We start from the raw sequence: 20,984 nt of genomic DNA, 5'->3' as shown, positions 1-20,984 counted from the left end.
ATCAGGGAGAGCAGCATATGTGCCTCCTGATGAGAGACTAATAAGTTTCGAAACCGGTAGAGGTGCTTGCGGCACTATCTGATTGGACTGGAATATGGTTCGGCTGTATTTTCGTTTTGCAACGAAATTGAAAATGGTTATTCATTTTTGATTTACATTTACTCTGTGTGGAGTATGAAAGGAACCAGTCTCGTTGGAACTTTACCGCGCTGAGCAGATGTGACGTGAATTGTAAATTGTAGAATTCCCTCATCTTCCTTAGTCTCAGCACCCGTATGGCTTGCAAATTGTAGAAGCCTCGGAGGTGTAACCAGAGAAGGTTCCCATTGTTTTCATTCTGGTGGGATATGTTATATGCCATTAGAGTGAAAACTTAGTCTTTTGCTAGCAGTTGCCGCTAGGGCATCTATGCCATTTCGTTCGTTGCAATTCGGGACTGCACGCTGGGGTTTGTTTTGGTTGGATCAGGGAGAGCAGCATATGTGCCTCCTGATGAGAGACTAATAAGTTTCGAAACCGGTAGAGGTGCTTGCGGCACTATCTGATTGGACTGGAATATGGTTCGGCTGTATTTTCGTTTTGCAACGAAATTGAAAATGGTTATTCATTTTTGATTTACATTTACTCTGTGTGGAGTATGAAAGGAACCAGTCTCGTTGGAACTTTACCGCGCTGAGCAGATGTGACGTGAATTGTAAATTGTAGAATTCCCTCATCTTCCTTAGTCTCAGCATCCGTATGGCTTGCAAATTGTAGAAGCCTCGGAGGTGTAACCAGAGAAGGTTCCCATTGTTTTCATTCTGGTGGGATATGTTATATGCCATTAGAGTGAAAACTTAGTCTTTTGCTAGCAGTTGCCGCTAGGGCATCTATGCCATTTCGTTCGTTGCAATTCGGGACTGCACGCTGGGGTTTGTTTTGGTTGGATCAGGGAGAGCAACATATGTGCCTCCTGATGAGAGACTAATAAGTTTCGAAACCGGTAGAGGTGCTTGCGGCACTCTCTGATTGGACTGGAATATGGTTCGGCTGTATTTTCGTTTTGCAACGAAATTGAAAATGGTTATTCATTTTTTTTTTTTTTTATATTTATTTTTATATTTATTTTTATTTACAGAAAACCGTTTATGGGCCTTATTTAAACTTGCGACGGAAATTAAATATTATTTTGTTATTTTTATTTTATTTGTTGGGTTATAAGAATATATTTTTGTTTAAATTGAACCTGTGTTTTACTGAGTCTGGTGTCTAACGGAGCTACCAATCACAGTACAACAACAATCTGGGCTATCAATCTACTATACGGGCACTCTCTTTCCATTGTTGGCAACATACTATTTCCCACTATTTCTATTTTTCCTTCTCTTGTGTATTTTCCATTATTTTTCTTTTCGTAGTAGAAATACTTTAATTTGCACAACTCTTTGCACAGTCTGAAACAACCACAATATGCTTTTTATCCAATTAAAAGAAAAATATCTTAAATAATCTTATTTAAACAATTTACTATTGAGACCTAAACTACGCAAAGATTTTTTTGATATAACCCCTAATGGATTCTGCAATCTGCCGGAAGGGCAATAAGCTTTTGCTTTAACAAACGTGAGATTGACATGTAGAGTTTGTAGAGTATCCCTCCAGTGAGTGATCTCCTTTAAAGAACTAGCTAAATTTAAATTTAGTGGTTTTTTGACAATGAGAGTACTTATTGGTGTCTAAATGTCCTTAGAAGCTAAAACTTATCTGAGTCCTGTAGACAGGTCGGCAGGCAGCAGGCGTCCAAGCAAGTAAGCAATTTGATTTAACCCGACCTGTGAGAGATGTCCACCCTATCGAAAAAGTATTATTCCACTATTTGCTGTTTTGGACGTTTGTGCTTCCACCGGTGGAAAGCATCATACCCTATCATCTCTCGTAGTATGGGTCTTGGGTGATGCTTCAGATCCGCGAATTTAACCCTTGCCTTGTCTGTCATCATTTCTGTGACTCTCACTTGTTGTAGCTCTCTGAACAGGAATCTTTCTGGGACGTACCTCGGGACTTTGGCGGCTTCTCTTAGGCTGCTGTTGTGAACCGCTTGTATCTTATTTTTGTGTGTCATGCATACTTGTCCCCATGCGAGAGATGCGTATGTTAGTGCCGGTAATATGATTCTGCTTATTAACCTTAACCTCGTTTTTAATCTTAATTTATTTTTCCTGCCTGTGAGTCCTCTTAATGTTGCTTTGGCCATGTTGGCCTTCTGGACTGTGGCTTCTACATGTTTTTGGAAGGTTAATTCTTTGTCCATGATGACTCGTAGGTATTTGGCTTCATCTTTCCACACGATGGGGTTTTCTGCACCATCAGTTGTTCTTCTGGCTGTTGTCTTCCTTTCTTATATAGCACAGCTTGCGTCTTTTCGGAGTTTATGGCTATCTTCCACTTTATACTCCTTTCCTCACCTGATGTTCTTGGTACGTGTACGGTTCTCACCTAATGCTGCTCCATTGTACGGCTTGTCGTTGAATCCAGCTGCTATGTACTCAGTTAGTCTGAGTACTTGTAGCTCGCTGGAATGCGTGATTATTGCCAGGTTTTGGGATCATGATGACATGGGCCTCTTTCCGTCTGTTTGGGAATATTTTAAATCTCAATATCGCGTTCACTATGTTTGTTAAATACACTATAGCTCTTATAGGCAAGTACTTTATGGCTCTATTTGTTATTTGGTCTAGACCAGGCGCTTTTCTCGGTGAAGTGTTTTTTATGTGTTCATTTATTTCTTCCGGTGATATTGGGGGGATGATATCTTCTGGATCCTCTGATCTTTCTTCTTGCTCTTCGACTTCTTCCATGAAGTCTACGTCCTTGTCTGGATGGTAGTTTAACCTGCATTCTCTTTCGAATGTGGACCTCATCACCTCTGCTTTTCTTCTATAGTGTATACAATGCCGTTTTCTCCATGTAAGGGGGAGATGGGTTTTCTATCGCTTCTGATTATTTGCTGGAGCTTCCAAACATTTTTCATGTTTGAGTCTAGTTCTTCCATATCTTGTACGTGGTTATCCCATTTTTTGCTGCGGTGTTGTCGAAGAACCGTTTTGACCTCTTTGTTTAATGTATTTGCCCAGGTTTTATCTACTCGGTTTCTTGTTCTTCTGGCTATTTGCTTCGTTCTGTTTTTCCCTTATCAAGTCTTGCACTTCTTGTGATATGTCTTTGAACCTTCCCGTGTGGATCTCGACTTCTTCTTCTGTTGTGCTGTTTACAATTGCTTCTTGGATGATGTTTTCTAGCTCTAGGACTTTTTTTTCTAATTGTTGTGGGTTATTTATAACTGGCACTATATTTATTCCTTTACTCACTAATCTTTTATAATTTGTCCACTTTATTTTCTTTTTCAGTCTTTTCGGCGGGTTTGTTTCTTCACATGTTCCTAGCTCCAGTAGAATGGGGTTGTGGTCTGATGTTCCTTCGTTTAGGGTGAGTAGTTCTGCTTGTAGTCCTAGGTTTCTAGCAACAAGGATGTCTATGTGGGTGGGAAGTCCATTTCCTTGAAAATGGGTTGGTTCTTCTGGGCCCATTGCCACTGTGTCTTCGTTATTCTCTAAGTAGTTGTTTAGTAGTCGTCTGTTTCTGTTCGTAGCTCTATCATTCCAATTTGGGGATCTCGCATTTAGGTCTCCTATTATTATCGATGTTTCGGCGATTTTTAGGAACGCATCTAGGTCATCGTCCATTAGTGGGTCTTGCGGTCTTGCGGTCTTACGTAGGCTGATGTTATTCTGACTGCACCTTGCCTCATTTTCACTTCTATTGTAGTTGCTTCCATGTTTACCAGTCGCGGAGTCGTGAATCTTGTGTGTTGAATTCCCTTCTTAACTAGGATGGCCGGTCTCCCTGATCTTCTTGTAAGGTCGTTCCTATATACATCGTACCCAGGAAACTTTAGGTTGAAGTTGTTGGTAAGCTTTGTTTCCTGTATTGCTACGATGTCCATCTCATATCTGTAGGCGAGTTCGTCCATGATGTTCTGGTTCGTTGATATTCCGCCCGGATTCCAGGAGCTTATCCTCAAATATCCCCTGTCTGCCTCCATTATTTCCGCGTCTGCCTGGTGCCTTGGAACACTTCTTGGACTACCTTAGTCACTATGTTAGTTACTAGTCTGACTAGGTCGTCTTGGTCTTGGGGGATCGCTGTGGTGTTCTGTGTTTGTCTGACTTGCGTGGTTTGGGCGTAGGATACCCAGGTTGCCTGCTGTCGTCTGTTGGTCTGTTGCCTTTGTTGTTGTGGAGTCTGTGGTAGTGATCTTCCCCAGGTTGGGCACCTTGGGCATCCTTGGTAGTTTGCAGGGTGGCTCTTGGCCTTTTGCATTCTTTCGTGGAGTGTTCCTCGCCGCATTTCACGCACCTCGGGTCCTTGTGGCACGCGTTCTGGGCATGGTGGTAACTCTGGCAGTTGAAAGACAGCGTGGGTCCTATTGCTTTGCGTAGGTCGTCTACCACGAACTTCATATGACACAAATTAGAGATTTGCTTTACCTTTGCCACATCCTTGTGATCCAGAGTCAGGATGAACATCTGAAGTTTTTTTTTGGGGCCGGCTCTGGATGTCACGTTCACTGCTGAGTGACAGAATATCTGGTGTTGTTCTTCCATCTCTTCTAGGATTGCCTTTTGGGTGGTATTTGTGGGCAATTCTTTGAAAGTGAAATGAATGTCGACTCGATTCAAGTTTTCTGTTAACCCGGATATGAAAATATCAAAAGGCACGGCTAGGAAAATATTCCAAAATGCGATTCAGAGAACCTATATGAAACGAGTCTTTATACTCTCATACAGAGTAACGCATTAGTAAAAATAGAAAAATAGACGGTTTCGTTTTGATTTAAATCTGTCTCCTGCCATCCCCCAATAGCGCTATTTCTAGGTCTACCTGTTGTCAAGGAGGCTATGCAAGAAGACAAATTTACATTAAAGCTTCCGTAGTTCTCGGTATAAACTAAAACTATTTATATAGGAGTAAGGTTAGAACGTCCACTAACGGGGAATAAGTGAAATGAATGTCGACTCGATTCAAGTTTTTTGTTAACCCAGATATGAAAATATTAAAAGGCACCGCTAGGAAAATATTCCAAAATGCGATTCGGAGAACCTATATGAAACGAGTCTTTGTACTCTCATACAGAGTATGGCATTAGTAATACCAAAAAAATAGACGGTATCGTTTTAATTTAAATCTATCTCCTGCCATCCCCCGATAGTGCTATTTCTAGGTCTACCTGTTGTCAAGGTGGCTATGTAAGAAGACAAATTTACATCAAAACTTCCGTAGTTCTCGGTATAAAATAAAACTATTTATACCGGAGTAAGGTTAGAACGCCCTCTAACGGGGAATAAGTAAAATAAATGTCGACTCGATTTCAGTTTTTGTTAACCAGGTATGAAAATATCAAAAGGCACCGCTAGGAAAATATTTCAAAATGCGTTTCAGAGAACCTATATGAAACGAGTCTTTGTACTCTCACACAGAGTATGGCATTAGTAAAAATTGAAAAATAGACGGTTTCGTTTTGATTTAAATCTGTCTCCTGCCATCCCCAATAGCGCTATTTCTAGGTCTACCTGTTGTCAAGGAGGCTATGCAAGAAGACAAATTTACATTAAAACTTCCGTAGTTCTCGGTATAAAATAAAACTATTTATACCGGAGTAAGGTAAGAACGCCGTCTAACGGGGAATAAGTGAAATGAATGTCAAATCGATTCAAGTTTTCTGTTAACCCAGATATGAAAACATCAAGAGGCACCGCTAGGAAAATACTCCAAAATGCGATTCAGAGAGATGAAACGAGTCTTTGTACTCTCATACAGAATATGGCATTAGTAAAAATAGAAAAATAGACGGTTTCGTTTTGATTTAAATCTGTCTCCTGCCACCCCCATAGCGCTATTTCTAGGTCTACTTGTTGTCAAGGAGGCTATGCAAGAAGACAAATATACATCCAAACTTCCGTAGTTCTCGGTATGAAATAAAAATTTTATACTGGAGTAAGGTTAAAACGCCCTCTAACGGGGAATAAGTGAAATAAATCTCGACTCGATTCAAGTTTCCTGTCAACCCAGTTATAAAAATATCAAAAGGCACCGCTAGGAAAATTTTCCAAAATGCGATTTAGAGAACCTATATGAAACGAGTCTTTGTACTCTCATACAGAGTATGGCATTAGTAAAAATGGAAAAATAGATATTTTCATTTTGATTTAAATCTGTCTCCTGCCACCCCCGATAGCGGTATTTCTAGGTCTACCTGTTGCCAAGGAGGTTATGCAAGAAGACAAATTTACATCAAAACTATTTATACCGGAGTAAGGTTAGAACGCCCTCTAACAGGGAATAAGTGAAATGAATGTCGACTCGATTCAAGTTTTCTGTTAACCCAGATATGAAAATATCAAAAGGTACCGCTAGGAAAATATTTCAAAATACGTTTCAGAGAACCTATATGAAACGAATCTTTGTACTCTCATACAGAGTATGGCATTAGTAAAAATAGAAAAATAGATATTTTCATTTTGATTTAAATCTGTCTCCTGCCACCCCCGATAGCGGCATTTCTAGGTCTACCTGTTGTCAAGGAGGTTATGCAAGAAGATAAATTTACATCAAAACTATTTATGCCGGAGTAAGGTTAGAACGCCCTCTAAGGGGGAATAAATGAAATGAATGTCGACTCGATTTAAGTTTTCTGTTAACCCAGATATCAAAATACCAAAAGGCACCGCTAGGAAAATATTCCCAAATGCGATTTAGAGAACCTATATGAAACGAGTCTTTGTACTCTCTTACAGAGTATGGCATTAGTAAAAACAGAAAAATAGACAGTATCATTTTGATTTAAATCTGTCTCCTGCCATCCCCCGAGAGCGCTATTTCTAGGTCTACCTGTTGTCAAGGAGGCTATGCAAGAAGACAAATTTACATAAAAACTTCCGTAGTTCTCGGTATAAAATAAAACTATTTATACCGGAGTAAGTTTAGAAGCCCTCTAACGGGGAATAAGTTTAATAAATGTCGACTCGATAAAAGTTTTTTGCTAACCCAGATATAAAAATATCAAAAGGCACCGCTAGGAAAATATTCCAAAATGCGTTTCAGAAAACCTATATAAAACGAGTCTTTGTACTCTCATACAGAGTATAGCATTAGTAAAATTAGAAAACTAGACGGTTTCGTTTTAATTTAAATCTGTCTCTGCAATCCCCTGATAGCTCTATTTCTAGGTCTACCTGTTCTCAAGGAGGCTATGCAGGAAAACAAATTTACATCAAAACTTCCGTAGTTCTCGGTATAAAATAAAACTATTCATACCGGAGTAAGGTTAGAACGCCCTCTAACGGGGAATAAGTGAAATGAATGTCGACTCGATTCAAGTTTTCTGTTAACCCAGATTAGAAATTATCAAAAGGCACCGCTAGGAAAATATTCCAAAATGGAATTCAGAGTACCTATATGAAATGAGTCTTTGTACTCATCCAGAGTATGGCATTAGTAAAATTACAAAAATAGACGGTTTCGTTTTGATTTAAATCTGTCTCCTGCCATTCCCCGATAGCACTATTTCTAGGTCTACCTGTTGTCAACGAGGCTATGCAAGAAGAAAAATTTACATCAAAACTTCCATAGTGCCATACTCTGTATGAGAGTACAAAGACTCATTTCATATAGGTTCTCTAAATCGCATTTTGGAATATTTTCAGAAAACTTGAATCGAGTCGACATTCATTTCACTTATTCCCCTTTAGAGGTCGTTCTAACCTTACTCCGGTATAAATAGTTTTATTTTATACCGCGAACTACGGAAGTTTTGATGTAAATTTGTCTTCTTGCATCGCCTCCTTGACAAATGGTAGACCTAAAAATATCGCTATTGAGGGATGGCAGGAGACAGATTTAAATCAAAATGAAACCGTCTATTTTTCTATTTTTACTAATGCTATACTCTGTATGAGAGTACAAAGACTGGTTTCATATAGGTTCTCTAAATCGCATTTTGGAATATTTTCCTAGCGGTGCCTTTTGATATTTTCATATCTGAGTTAACAGAAAACTTGAATCGAGTCGACATTCATTTCACTTATTCCCAGTTAGAGGACGTTCTAACCTTACTCCGGTATAAATAGTTTTATTTTATACCGAGAACTACGGAAGTTTTGAGGTAAATCTGTCTTCTTGCATAGCCTCCTGGATAACAGGTAGACTTAGAAATAGCGCTATTGGGGATGGCAGGAGACAGATTTAAATCAAAACGAAACCGTCTATTTTTCTATATTTACTAATGCCATACTCTGTATGAGAATACAAAGACTCGTTTCATATAGGTTCTCTGAATCGCATTTTGGAATATTTTCCTAGCGGTGCCTTTTGATATTTTCATATCTGAGTTAACAGAAAACTTGAATCGAGTCGACATTCATCTCACTTATTCCCCGTTAGAGGGCGTTCTAAACTTATTCCGGTATAAAAAGTTTTAATTTATACTGAGAACTACGGAAGTTTTGATGTAAATTTGTCTTCTTGCATAGCCTCCTTGACAACAGGTAGACTTAGAAATAGCGCTATTGGGGGACGGCAGGAGATAGTTTTAAATCAAAACGAAACCGTCTATTTTTCTATTTTTACTAATGCCATACTCTGTATGAGAGTACAAAGACTCGTTTCATATAGGTTCTCTGAATCGCATTTTGGAATATTTTCCTAGCGGTGCCTTTTGATATTTTCATATCTGGGTTAACAGAAAACTTGAATCGAGTCGACATTCATTTCACTTATTCCCCGTTAGAGGGCGTTCTAACCTTACTCCGGTATAAATAATTTTTTTTTATACCGAGAACTACGGAAGTTTTAATGTAAATTTGTCTTCTTGCATAGCCTCCTTGACAACAGGTAGACCTAGAAATAACGCTATTGGGGGATGGCAGGAGACAGATATAAATCAAAACGAAACCGTCTATTTTTCTATTTTTACTAATGCCATACTCTGTATGAGAGTACAAAGACTCGTTTCATATAGGTTCTCTGAATCGCATTTTGAAATATTTTCCTAGCGGTACCTTTTGATATTTTTATATCTGGGTTAACAGAAAACTTGAATCGAGTCGTCATTCACTTCACTTATTCCCCGTTAGAGGGCGTTCTAACCTTACTCTGGTATAAATAGTTTTATTTTATATCGAGAACTACGGAAGTTTTGATGTAAATTTGTCTTCTTGCATAGCCTCCTTGACAACAGGTAGACCTAGAAATAGCGCTATCGGGGGATGGCAGGAGACAGATTTAAATCAAAATGAAACCGTCTATTTTTCTATTTTTACTAATGCCATACTCTGTATGAGAGCAAAAAGACTCGTTTTATATAGGTTCTCTGAATCGCATTTTGGAATATTTTCCTAGCGGTTCCTTTTGATATTTTCATATCTGGGTTAACAGAAAACTTGAATCGAGTCGACATTTATTTCACTTATTCCCCGTTAGAGGGCGTTCTACCCTTCATTCATTTTAAATGGTTTTATTTTATACCGAGAACTACGGAAGTTTTGATGTAAATTTATCTTCTTGCATAGCCTCCTTGACAACAGTTAGACCTAAAAATAGCGGTATCGGAGGATGGCAGGAGACAGATTTAAATCAAAACCAAACCGTTTGTTTTTCTATTTTTACTAATCCTCTTAAAACCACTCTGGGTTTTATATCTTCTTCGAGTGAAAAGGCTATCCATTGTAGCCTTTTGTCAGTGTATGTCTTTGCATACTCTTCTACAATCCTCACCATTTTTCTGTAATCTTTCGGGTTTTTCGCCTGGATAAGTGTTTTCCTACCACTTCTAGATATTCTGTTTACCGTGTAAACCTTTTGCTGTTGGGCTATGGTGAGGATAGCCCCTGTCTCGCTTACGCTCTGTAATTTGATTACAGGCGGCTTTCGGTGTGATGTTGCGTGTTGTTCAGGCAACAAGGTGGTCTCTTCGTTTGTCTCCATGTCCTCTGTCTCACTTGGCTGTGGGAAGGCAAGCGCATCCCCATTTGTGTTTGTAGCTGGTGGGACTGGATCGTTGGTTTGTGGATCGGTTGTACTGGTCCTCGTGGCAGGATGAGCATGTCCGTTATTGGGGGAGAAAGGGCCCTCATGGCGTCATCTGCTTTCTTTTCCAATGCTGTTGCCTCGTCTTTAGCGATGTTGGTTGCCAGTGGTGGGAAGTCCTCTTTTTTCTTTTTTGGCTGTGGCTTTGGTGACTTTTCGATCGCTGTCTTCTTTTTCGTCTGTTTGAGGCTTCGGTAGTTTCGATGTTGGGGAGCCTTTGCCTGTTGTTGGCATTTGTCGTCCGCTGGGGCTTTAGTCTTCGTGTTCGAGGGTTTCATCCGCTCGTTGAACCGGTGTCTATCCGGTCCACCACCTGCTTGTGAGATTTGACCATCGCGTCTTTCAGCTCCGCTATTTCGGACCTCTGACGGGCTATCTCTTCATCCTTTGTCTTCAGCCTTTCTTTGTACTGGGCTTCTCTTCTTTGCGTAGCTTGATGTAAGCTCTTGTAGCAACACTTTTAGGGCTGCTAATTCTTCCCCTTTTTTTTACGATCCTTGCATCGTCATTCTCATTTATGGTTCTAGCCCTTTTCGTTGTTCCTCTGTCTGCCTCCCCGTGGACTTCTTCCTCCATGGCTTCTACTTTCTAACGGCTGTCCTTGTTCTTTTTCTCGTCGCCTTTTTCTTCCGATTTTTTCTTCGACTTCTCTTTCTTCTTCCCTCGCCTAGGGATTTTAAATTCCCCGTCTTTCTATCTTTTTTCCTTGTCTTCTGGCATCTGGTCATCTACGGTCGAGTAACCGTCAGTTTCCTCACTCAATTCCTAAAATAGGTTAAGATCCACTTTGCGTGAATCTTCATACGTTGCCGGAGTGGCCATAGGGAGGGGGGATGATCGAGACCTACCTCGATCAATCGTCGGGGGGCGAAATTTCCAAATTTGAACGAGCCTTTATTGCAGCCCACTGGCCCGATGCCAGCTCGGTTTCAGGGTCGGCTTCAGTGGACCTGTCGCGGCTGAATTCACTCCCCCAGACAGAACTGGGTGAGGGTTCCTCTTGTTGTTCTCGTCCTACTGACCCAGGGGCCGGGGCTGCACGATGTAGGTTTCTAAAAAACTACACAAAAACAATATTGATATTACCGGAGGGACCGCAGACGTTCGGATACAATTAGCGTCTCTTTGCAAGGACAATGACGTCGACTTTGCAAAGTAACAAGACACTTACTCAACACACACACTACACATGACACTAAGTACCTATGCAATAATTCATCGTACCTACCATGCCAATGGCCATTAGTTGTCGAGGCATTAGCTAAATAAAAAAAATATTGATATGGTTTTATTTTTTTTTTTTTTTGACGATCAATTAAATATCTTCCTTTGAAAGCAGTTTAACAAAGATAACAAACGCAATACTAAGGTACAGGCTCTTCCCAAATCAATGAAAGAAAGCCCATGTAATCATAGTGTCCAAGCCAGGAAAGAACCATATATTTCCGCAAAATTATAGGCCGTTTAGCTTTTACTTCTAGCAGTCATTAAGATAGTAGAGCGAGTCATTCAAATCAGACTCCAATCAGAAGCAGACAGCCTAGGATAAATAGAGCACAATAATTTGGAGCAATTCAAAGCTGAATATTTCAGTCAACTCAGACTTACAGGAGACATAGCAGCTGGATTCAACGACCAACAATACAAAGGAGCAGCCTTTCTGGATATAAGCAAAGCCTTTGACTGACATACAAAATGGGAGATTATGGAGACAGGGAAGCCATGACAAAACTCATCTCCTCGTACCTGAGCGACCGGAGATTCAGGATTCGGATAGAACCAGTTCTATTTAAACCCGGTATCCCAAAAACTGGAGTACCTTAGGGGGCAGCCTTATCACCCCATCTGTAGAGACAGACGTTCCAAGATCACCCAGAATCTGATCGAACTTGATGCAGACGATACTGCAATTGTGGCAAAACACAGGAACCTGGATATAGCTCTAAGAAATATACAGACGGCACTGAATACGATAGAATAATGTAGTATTCGATGGAAAATAGCAATAAATACAGAAAAGACCCAAGCGGTTATCTTCAAAAAGAGAAGAGATAACCCAGAAGAATAGCTAACAGTGCAAGACTAACTCATCGAATGGCAAAACGAAGCTAAATATCTAAGAGTCACAATGGATCAAGGTGTCACAATGGATCACACCACATGCTAACGCAACAGTCCAGAAACCAGCAGCGGCCAGAGCCGCAATGAGAAAATTCGCAGGAAGAAGAAACGCAAATTAACCATGAAACCAAAATTAATAATGATAAACACCCTCACACTACCTTCTTCTTCTTCTTCTTCTTCTTCTTCTTTTGGCATTCCCTGCATGGGTCTTTGTCTGTCTGGCTATGTCCTTCCATTCAGATCTCTCTTGGGCCCTTCTCCTCCATTGTCTTATATTCATGGTTTTCAGGTCGTCTTCCACGTCATCCAACCATCTCGTCCTGGGCCTTCCTTTTTTCCGCCTTCCTACTGGCTTCCCTCACACTACCAATAATTATATATGCCTCTCTTGTATGGGGACATACAAGTCAAAGCAACAAAAAGACGACACATGCAGCAAACAAGAACTGCCTCAGAGAAGTCGCAAACGTGCCAGATACTTCGCCGAACGGTTGCTATTCAGAGACCTAAAACAAATGAGAGTCCTGGATATGACGGAGGAAAAAGCCAGAACAAAATTTGTTGAGCTAAAAGACCACCCAAACCGGATTCTGCAAGAGGTATTAAGGAATGATGTGTACCGTAGATGGAAGCACAGAAAACCCAAACAGCAAATATTAGTCAATATATAATAAAGGCTAGATAATCGTAGCTCTATCAAAAGAAGACAACACGCTCACCTTTGGCATCACATTGTATTTACTAATGTTGATTTTATATGTTTCAGAAAGCTTTCAAAAAAATCTACAAAAAAACAGAATAAAACGGCTTAAAAAAATCAATAAAACATTAACAATAGGCACAAGCCACAAAAAATGCTAATAAAAAAAAACAAGACGGACAAGAGAGGCCCACACCCTCGAGCGCCGAGTCACCGAACTCAGCGTAACCCAGAGCGGGAACTCGGGGCTCGATTAAGCAATGCAGATCGAAGATAAGTCACTAGAGATAGCGAGAATAGAGCGTCTCACGCTGACCTTAATTGATCGGGGTAGGATTTCATGTAAGAGTCTGTGTATCCAGGACTCCGAAATGATAAGCACTCTGCTGATCTATAGCGCATCAGAGTGCTATCGGAGGAAGTGGGTAGTCTGGAGCATTGTGGGGGTGATTCCTGCTGACATAAATTAATCGTCTTCGCCCCCCAATGAATTGTATCACCCGAAGGTCATTGTCAAGGGGTGAGCAAGTCTCTCAGGCGCGGGTAATCACTATTACTTGCTTACTTGCTTCCTTTCTCTTACTTAATTAAGTTAAAGTAAGACTAAATAAAGTAGGTGTGGTTATTACTTATTATTTAATATTCGTTATTTGCATAATTGTGTTTTATTTTAAAGAGTTTTCTTTGTGTCTCTCAGTGAAATGACAAAATGACGTCCTTTTTGTCAAATTATTTCTAATTTTTTTTCTTATTTTTTCTTTGTCCATCATTTCTGGTTTAGCTCTAGTAGCTATCCTTTCCTTTATTTTCATTTTCCCATTTCTATCCTTATTCCAATGCTAATAAGATATATTTAAAGAACCATCCCCAGATCTCCTCCGATTCTGAGCAACGGAGCCTTTGTTCATGCCCATGTGTGCACATTTGGTGTCACAACAAAAAAGTATTAAAGATTTTTTTAGAAAATGAGAATTAATGAAAAGTCAGAAGTTACAAAAAAATTTATTTCACAACAAATATACATAGTACAAAAAATACAATCTAAGTAAAGAGAAATAAATAAAAAGAAAATAAATAAATTGAAATGAACTCAGATAGGTTACGTATTCAACATTTGAAATAGGTACAATAAAATATCAATAGATGTTAAATATACTAATGATTTCATTATAAATCAGTTTTGGGGCCCTATCACAGTATGTAAAATCTAAATGATTAAAGGAATCCTCCGCTATCAAAAATTTTCCCTGAGCATTTGGTAGTTCCTTATAAAGTCTCTCGACATCTTGTAAACCAGCTAACCAATCGTTTTTACTGTAAAATAAAAAAACTGGAGCAGTTACTTTAGATAAATCGTAATCTGGGGCCCAAACGCTTCCATATTCTTCGAGATTACCGATCATACCAAAGTCATATTTTCTAAAATGTCCACTGTTTATTTCTTGGCCATAATGAAGCAATTGCTTAGTAGATGCTCCAGCTGGTGCATGTCCTACAATTAAAGGGATTTTCGTTGTGTTCATTTCATTAAGGCTAAAACCACAAATCGCAAACAATGCATTTTCACAGAGGATTTGTCCCAAGCCGTCTTTACAAATGGCCTCTGTTAATAGATGTAAAAAGCCTTTCTCAGGAATGAACTCATTCATTCCCAGAAGACCCATCAATATTTCCAATGGCCCTTCCCAAAAAGAAATGATATGTAACAAAGGACTTGTCATGTGATTCATGTAAGCAATAGGAGCTAGACTAACTTGAACTTTTATCTTTTTGTTATATTCCGGTCTTTCTGAGGTCATTACAAAGAATGATGTTGTTCCTTGGGAATGTCCTACATAGTGGACTCCATCAATACCTGTTGTTTCTGTAATATAGTCGATCATAGCAGGTAAATCATAATAACCAATTTCATTCCAACTAAACTGCCAGAATTTACCATCAGTATCTGGATTTAATTTAGTATGGTTTCTGGAGTACAATGTGCCTAAAATAGATAAGAGAAATACTTATAGTACATTTCCCATGTCAGACCTATTCAGTGCTAGTCAAAAGTATCCTCCCCCTTCGTATCTTTTGAACGGTTATACTTATAATAGTGAAATTTGAAAGAAGGAAATAAACGGACGTAGGCTTCTACATATTAAGGGTACACAAGGCATGCTGAGCAAAACGCGTATATCGGAAGCAGTCGATCGGTGGTCTATAATCTATCTATCTCTTTTAGCCAAGCGATCCTGCACATGTGACAGACAAATATGGCTAGACCATTCAATCCTTAATATTGGCGTTACACCTCGATGCACAGAGCGGCCCGTACCTTGCCTAGTGTACTAGTTATTATATCTTCAGTAATATCCATAGATATAATAACCTGTAGATTAGGCTAGAGCTATGGGCCACTCTGTGCATCGAGGTGTAACGCCGATATCAAGGAGCCCTTGGTCAATATTCATTTTGAGTGGTCTAGCCATCTTTGTCCGTCATATGAGCGGTATCGCTTAGTAAAAAGAGATAGATAGACTACCGATCGACTGCCGCGCGTTACGCTTTTTTGCTCAGTATGCCTTGTCTACGGTTAACATGTCTCTGGTAATATATCCTTTGACAGGTTTGCCTATGGGTATTTGTCAAAAAAGTTGACGTTGACGTTGACGTAAAAAAAAACTAGAAAATTGAAAAACGTCAACTGTTTTAAAAAGTAATTTAGGTATTTTCAAAACCTTTCAAATGATATATCACTTGCTATAAGGTCCTATTTAAAATTATCGGTCCAAGTGGCTCTGTGCAAAGTCACCTGTTTTAAATATTTTGAGAAGCCTACATTCGTTTATATCCTCCCTCCAAATTTCACTATTAGATATAAGTATAACCGTTCAAACGATATGAGGGGGGAAGGAACTTTTAACTACCACTGTATATCACTATACTACAAATAGTCCATATTTATGTAACCGTTTTATAGAGAAATTGAGGAAAGTTTCTAAAAGATATAGGTACTTTTATGTGATCATAAAATGTATAAAGGGCCTAGCCGGGTAAGATGATGAAAAAAACTTGATTCGAATTCCATAAAGGTCACTGTTTAGCACATATAGACAAACTCACTTTCTGAAATTTTTAGCCCCCTAGGTGGTAACGTGACCCACCTAGAGCCTAATTAGGCTTTTTATGTTTTTATTTTTTTATCTCAGCCGCATCGAGAGAGCGAAAAACTTTAAATAAAGAAGTTGTAGATTTCAAAAAATTCTGTCCGAATTTTTTTTTTATTTTTGGCGGGAAATTTTAATTTTAGAATGATTTTAATTTTAAATAAGTATAACAAAATAACTAAGACATTCGATCTCACGAAAAAAATATATAACGTGTATTTTTGCATAATATTTCACCCTGAATTTTTTCAGATTTTTAAAATTGGTGAAACGTACTTTTAAAAATAAAAGACCGCATTTTTTCACTTTTTTTCGCTTATACAATTTTATACAGGGTGTTTCAAAAAAGGTAACACCGTCACTAGGATAGGTAAAAGACTTAAAAATAATTGGAGTTTGATTAATAAAAAATTTTTGTAATGGCATCAAGGTTGAAGAAAACAAAATTTAACTACTGGCAACATTGTAATAAAATTTGGCGCCTTTTAAGAGATAGTTATTGTGCATTTTTTGACATATAATTACGAATTTTATATTTATCACTGGCGCGCATACGGGCAATGGTCTGAAGTTAAAAAAAAGATAGTACGCCACTGACATATTTTAAATTAACAATAATTTTTGACGCCAATTTTCCCCTTTTTTCATACGACGTGCCAATGTTATGCAAAAAATAAAACATCTTAACCCTTACAAAGTATTCGAACTTCTATGTAAGTTTCTATATAATACATCTACAACATTATACCCGTACATCCATATAAAAATTAATTCGAATACTTTGGAAGCGTTAAGACACTTTATTTTTTGCATGAAAACGGAGCGTTGTATGAAAATAGGGGAAGATAGATGGTTTGTCATAAATTGGACAAGGTATTCAAAACTGATTGTTAATTTGAGATATGTCAGTGGCATATCTTTTTTTTTAATTCAGACCATTTACGCGCGCCAATGATAATATAAAATTCTTAATTGTATGTGTAAAAATGCACAATAACTAGCTCTTAAAATCCGCCAAATTTTATTACAATGTTGCCAGTAGTTTCGACAAAATCGTAAAAAATGTGTAAAATTTTGTTTTCTTCGACGCCCTGTATCTTGAAAATGGATGGCATTACACATTTTTTTTTATTAAGCAAACTCCAATTATTTTTCAGTTTTTTACCTATTTTAGTGACGGTGTTAGGGGCCGTTCAAGTATTACGTAACGCAGGTTGGGGGGAGGGGGGTCAAAAATCTTCAAAAATTGCGTTACGTAATACTTGGACGCCGCATTACGGTGCGTTAAATAGGGGGGAAGGTGGGGTCAAAAATCTCCAAAAGTCGCGTTACGTAATACTTGAACGCCCCCTGACCTTTTTGAAACACCCTGTATAAAATTATATCAAAAGCAAAAAAATGTGAAAAAATTCGGTTTTTATTTTTAAAAGTACGTTTCACCAATTTTTAAAATCTGAAAAAATTCAGAGTGAAATAATATGCAAAAATACACGTTATATATTTTTTTCGTGAGAACGAATATCTTAAGTTATTTTTGTACACTCATTTAAAGTTTTAAAATCGTTCTAAAATTTAAATTTCCCGCCAAAAATAAAAAAAAAATTTCGGACAAAACTTTTTGAAAAATTTAAAATCTTTCGCTAGCTCTCGATGCGGCTGAGATAAAAAATAAAAACATAAAAAGCCTAATTAGTCTCTAGGTGGGTCACGTAACCACCTAGGGCCTAGGGGGCTAAAAATTTCAGAAAGTGAGTTTCTCTATATGTGCTAAATAGTGACTTATATGGAATTCGAATCGAGTTGGGGGCATTTTTCATCATCTTACCCGGCTGGGCCCTTTAACTAGAATCGAAGAATATGGACTAGAACAAGTTAAACTAAAATACAGGAGGGAAGACTATGTCCAAAAATAGATATAAGAAGTATAGGGACACACACACTTTCAATAAAACCAATAATTAATAACATTATTCTCTTAACAAACATAAGACAATTTTACTAAAAATTATAGGTATCACCTATTACAAAAAAGTTTAATTAAGATATGTGGGATAGATTATGTCCAAAAATTAATACATTGAGAAAGTATACACATAAATTTTCGATTAAATCAATACTTCGTAACATTGTTCCTATAAAAAACATAAAATAATTATTAAAAAAAAACGAATTACCTCTTGCATTTCCCATCCAAACATCATAACCATGATCAGCAAGAATATACCCTAGAGACTTTCCAGGTCCAAACAAAATCCAATCAGAAGAAGAGGTGAGAACTCCGTGTTGCAAATATGCCACCTTATTATTCTTTTTCCCATTTTTTCCAGATGGTATTCTATGAATGCACAGGATATATTCATCTGTAGTGGTCACATAGTGAGTTTCAACAGGATAGCCAGCATTTGCTATCATTTCTGGTGTGGTTTTATTGAAGTCGTCATCGTCAATTAATGGGAAAAAATCATCTATTGGTATAGAGGTGACAATTAGAAATTGTGCGATAGATAGTGCAAGTAGTATTTTTATAACCATGTTTTTGTTTATTTGCCAACGCTAACCGATAATTTGTACACAATGTTCAGACGTAAGCTTTTATATTGTTTTCAAAAATTATTTTGCTGTGTAATCAGATTGTTCAAAGATAACATATTATTTATTACAGTATTAAAACAGTTATTAATTCACATATTTCCAATAAAAACATAGCTAACTTTAATCAAAATATGTTTAAGTGATCGTACTTTATGCTTGTAACTAGACAACTATTTAAGAATTTTTTTTTGCTAGTAAATCAATAGTTATTAATTAACTAGTTTTGATGGGAAATACGCCAAAATTTTACTAAAAAAATGATTTCATTATCGTTTTGACGTCCAAATCGGATCCCGTTGTCAAAATACAAAAAATATTAATGAATTAAATTTGGCATCCGCTTTGGACGTCGAAACGTTAATACGAGTAAAATCATTTTTTTAGTAAAATTATGGCGTATTTCCCATCAAAACTAGTTAATTACAAAAATGCCACAAGAAAATAGCTTCAGAACAAAATCAATAGTTGTAACGAAAAGTCGCTTTCAAATAACGTGTGATCCAAAATTATTGTCACCATAGGTGGCTCTGAACGACAGAGATAGCTATACAATGCATGTCTATTCTTAATTCAGATATACTTTCCAGTTTACGTCAACTTTGCAGTGTGCGTCAACTTAACAAGAAAAGTTAGGTTATGTAGAGATGTTGGTGGTGGACATATACAGCATCTTGTTTGATTTTATTTATTATTGTTACTTATAATTTTGTTAATTCTTTTTATTTTTGATTAAAGTTAAAGTTGTTGTAAAGGTTTTGACTCATTTTATATGTTTTATAATGTTAATCAAAATTAATTGATAAACCAGTGATATAAATTTAGATTGAAACAAGACATACGTAATTTTTTGCACGGATAGCTTTGATCCCAATAATTGTGGATAGCTCGTTAATATACTGCTTTAACAATAATACATTTTTCTAACACATTTTTAAATAAGAAGATGATAAAGGCAACAGTGACAGATGTTAGACAAGGATGTGTTTTATCACCCCTGGTATTTAATCTTTATTCCGAGTTTCTATTTAAATAGGCACTGGAGGATTCCAAGGATGGAGCCAACGAGAATGGCGTAAATATCAACAGCATCATTTACGCCGATAAAACGGTGTTGATTGCTGATTCCGACTTGGGTCTACAACTACTTAGCGACAGAACCAACTCAATCTGTGAGCAGTTCGACATGAAAATAAACATTAAGACAACCACGGTGATGTTAATCCGAAAAAAAAAGAATGTACCTACCTCAATCTTGCACAATAAACAGGCACATTTTAGAACAGGTCAATACAATTAGGTACCTAGATAGCAGCCTAAATCATGATCTAGAAATAAGATCGAATAGAACAGGCCAGAAAATTGTTCGAAAAAATCTCAAAACACTGCTATGTTATTCTCGAATCTTCTTCTTCTAATGCCGATTCCACAAATGAAGGTTGGCTATAACCATTGCAAGTTCGTCTTTATCTTCTGCTTTTCTGAAAAGGTCTGTGTGTTTAACCCAGTCGAGTCGCGAATGTTTTTCAGACAGGATATTTGTCCTCTACCTGGACCACTTTTTCCTTCGACCTTACCCTTTAGAATCAGCTGTAATAACTCATACTTGTCAATTCTAAGTATGTGCCCCAAATATGCTGTTTTCCTCTTTTTAATCGTGGTCAAAAGTTCTCTGTCTGTTCCCATTCTGGGCAACACTATTTCGTTTGTAGTACGATCTGTCCACGGTATTTTCAAAATTCTCCGGAAAATCCACATCTCAAAAGCTTCTAGCTTTCTCAATAAGTCAAATTAACAGTCCAAGCTTCGACACCATAAAGAAGAATAGAGTGGATATAAAATTTTACCATCTCGATTCTCGAATAAAACTCGAAATTCGACTACGTTTATGGAAATCCTAAGTCTGGTCGACTATTTTCTATACACTTAAAACGTGGAGCCTTAAAACATCAACCGTAAATACAGTGGAGGCCTTTGAAACGTGGATCTAGCAAAGAATCTTTAAAATTTCATTAATATAGCATACCTCAAACGAAGAAGTGCTGCATAGAATAGGCAAAGAACGAGAAATTTTTAACACAGTGAAAGTTAGAAAAACTTCATATTTGGGCCACATACTGAGAGTATCAATATGCTCAACTAATAGTGAAAGAAGTGATCGGGGGAAAGAGGCCACTAGGAAGCGAAAGACTATCGTGGCTAAGAAATGCCGAAAATAGACAGGGCTACATTTTGAACAGCTAATAAAAACAACTGAAGACAGACAAGAGTTTGCAATTGTAGTAGCCAACCTTCATTGA

At 37.7% G+C, this 20,984-nt stretch overlaps 1 protein-coding gene across 1 annotated transcript; it reads right to left on the bottom strand.

The window, feature by feature from the left end:
• Positions 1–13,932: 13,932 nt before the first annotated feature.
• On the bottom strand, positions 13,933–18,669 carry LOC114344325 (lipase 3). Its single transcript, XM_028295164.2, has 2 exons — positions 18,270–18,669; positions 13,933–14,930 (listed from the first exon to the last, which is right to left on the bottom strand). The coding sequence occupies exons 1-2, from the start codon at positions 18,625–18,627 to the stop codon at positions 14,083–14,085; spliced, it is 1,206 nt and encodes a 401-aa protein (XP_028150965.1). The 5' UTR covers positions 18,628–18,669; the 3' UTR covers positions 13,933–14,082.
• Positions 18,670–20,984: the final 2,315 nt, after the last annotated feature.

The sequence above is a fragment of the Diabrotica virgifera genome, chromosome 8 (genome assembly GCF_917563875.1).
Source record: "Diabrotica virgifera virgifera chromosome 8, PGI_DIABVI_V3a".
Taxonomy (NCBI): Eukaryota; Metazoa; Arthropoda; class Insecta; order Coleoptera; family Chrysomelidae; genus Diabrotica; species Diabrotica virgifera.
The sequence above is the reverse complement of the archived record's forward strand: the minus strand, read 5'-3'. Positions and strand labels throughout refer to the sequence as shown.

Coding starts and splice junctions, on each gene's coding strand:
- LOC114344325 (XM_028295164.2), bottom strand. CDS start 18,627: ATGGTTATAAAAATACTACTTGCACTATCTATCGCACAATTTCTAATT. Junction 14,931..18,269: donor TTGGATGGGAAATGCAAGAG/GTAATTCGTTTT, acceptor TATCTATTTTAG/GCACATTGTACTCCAGAAAC.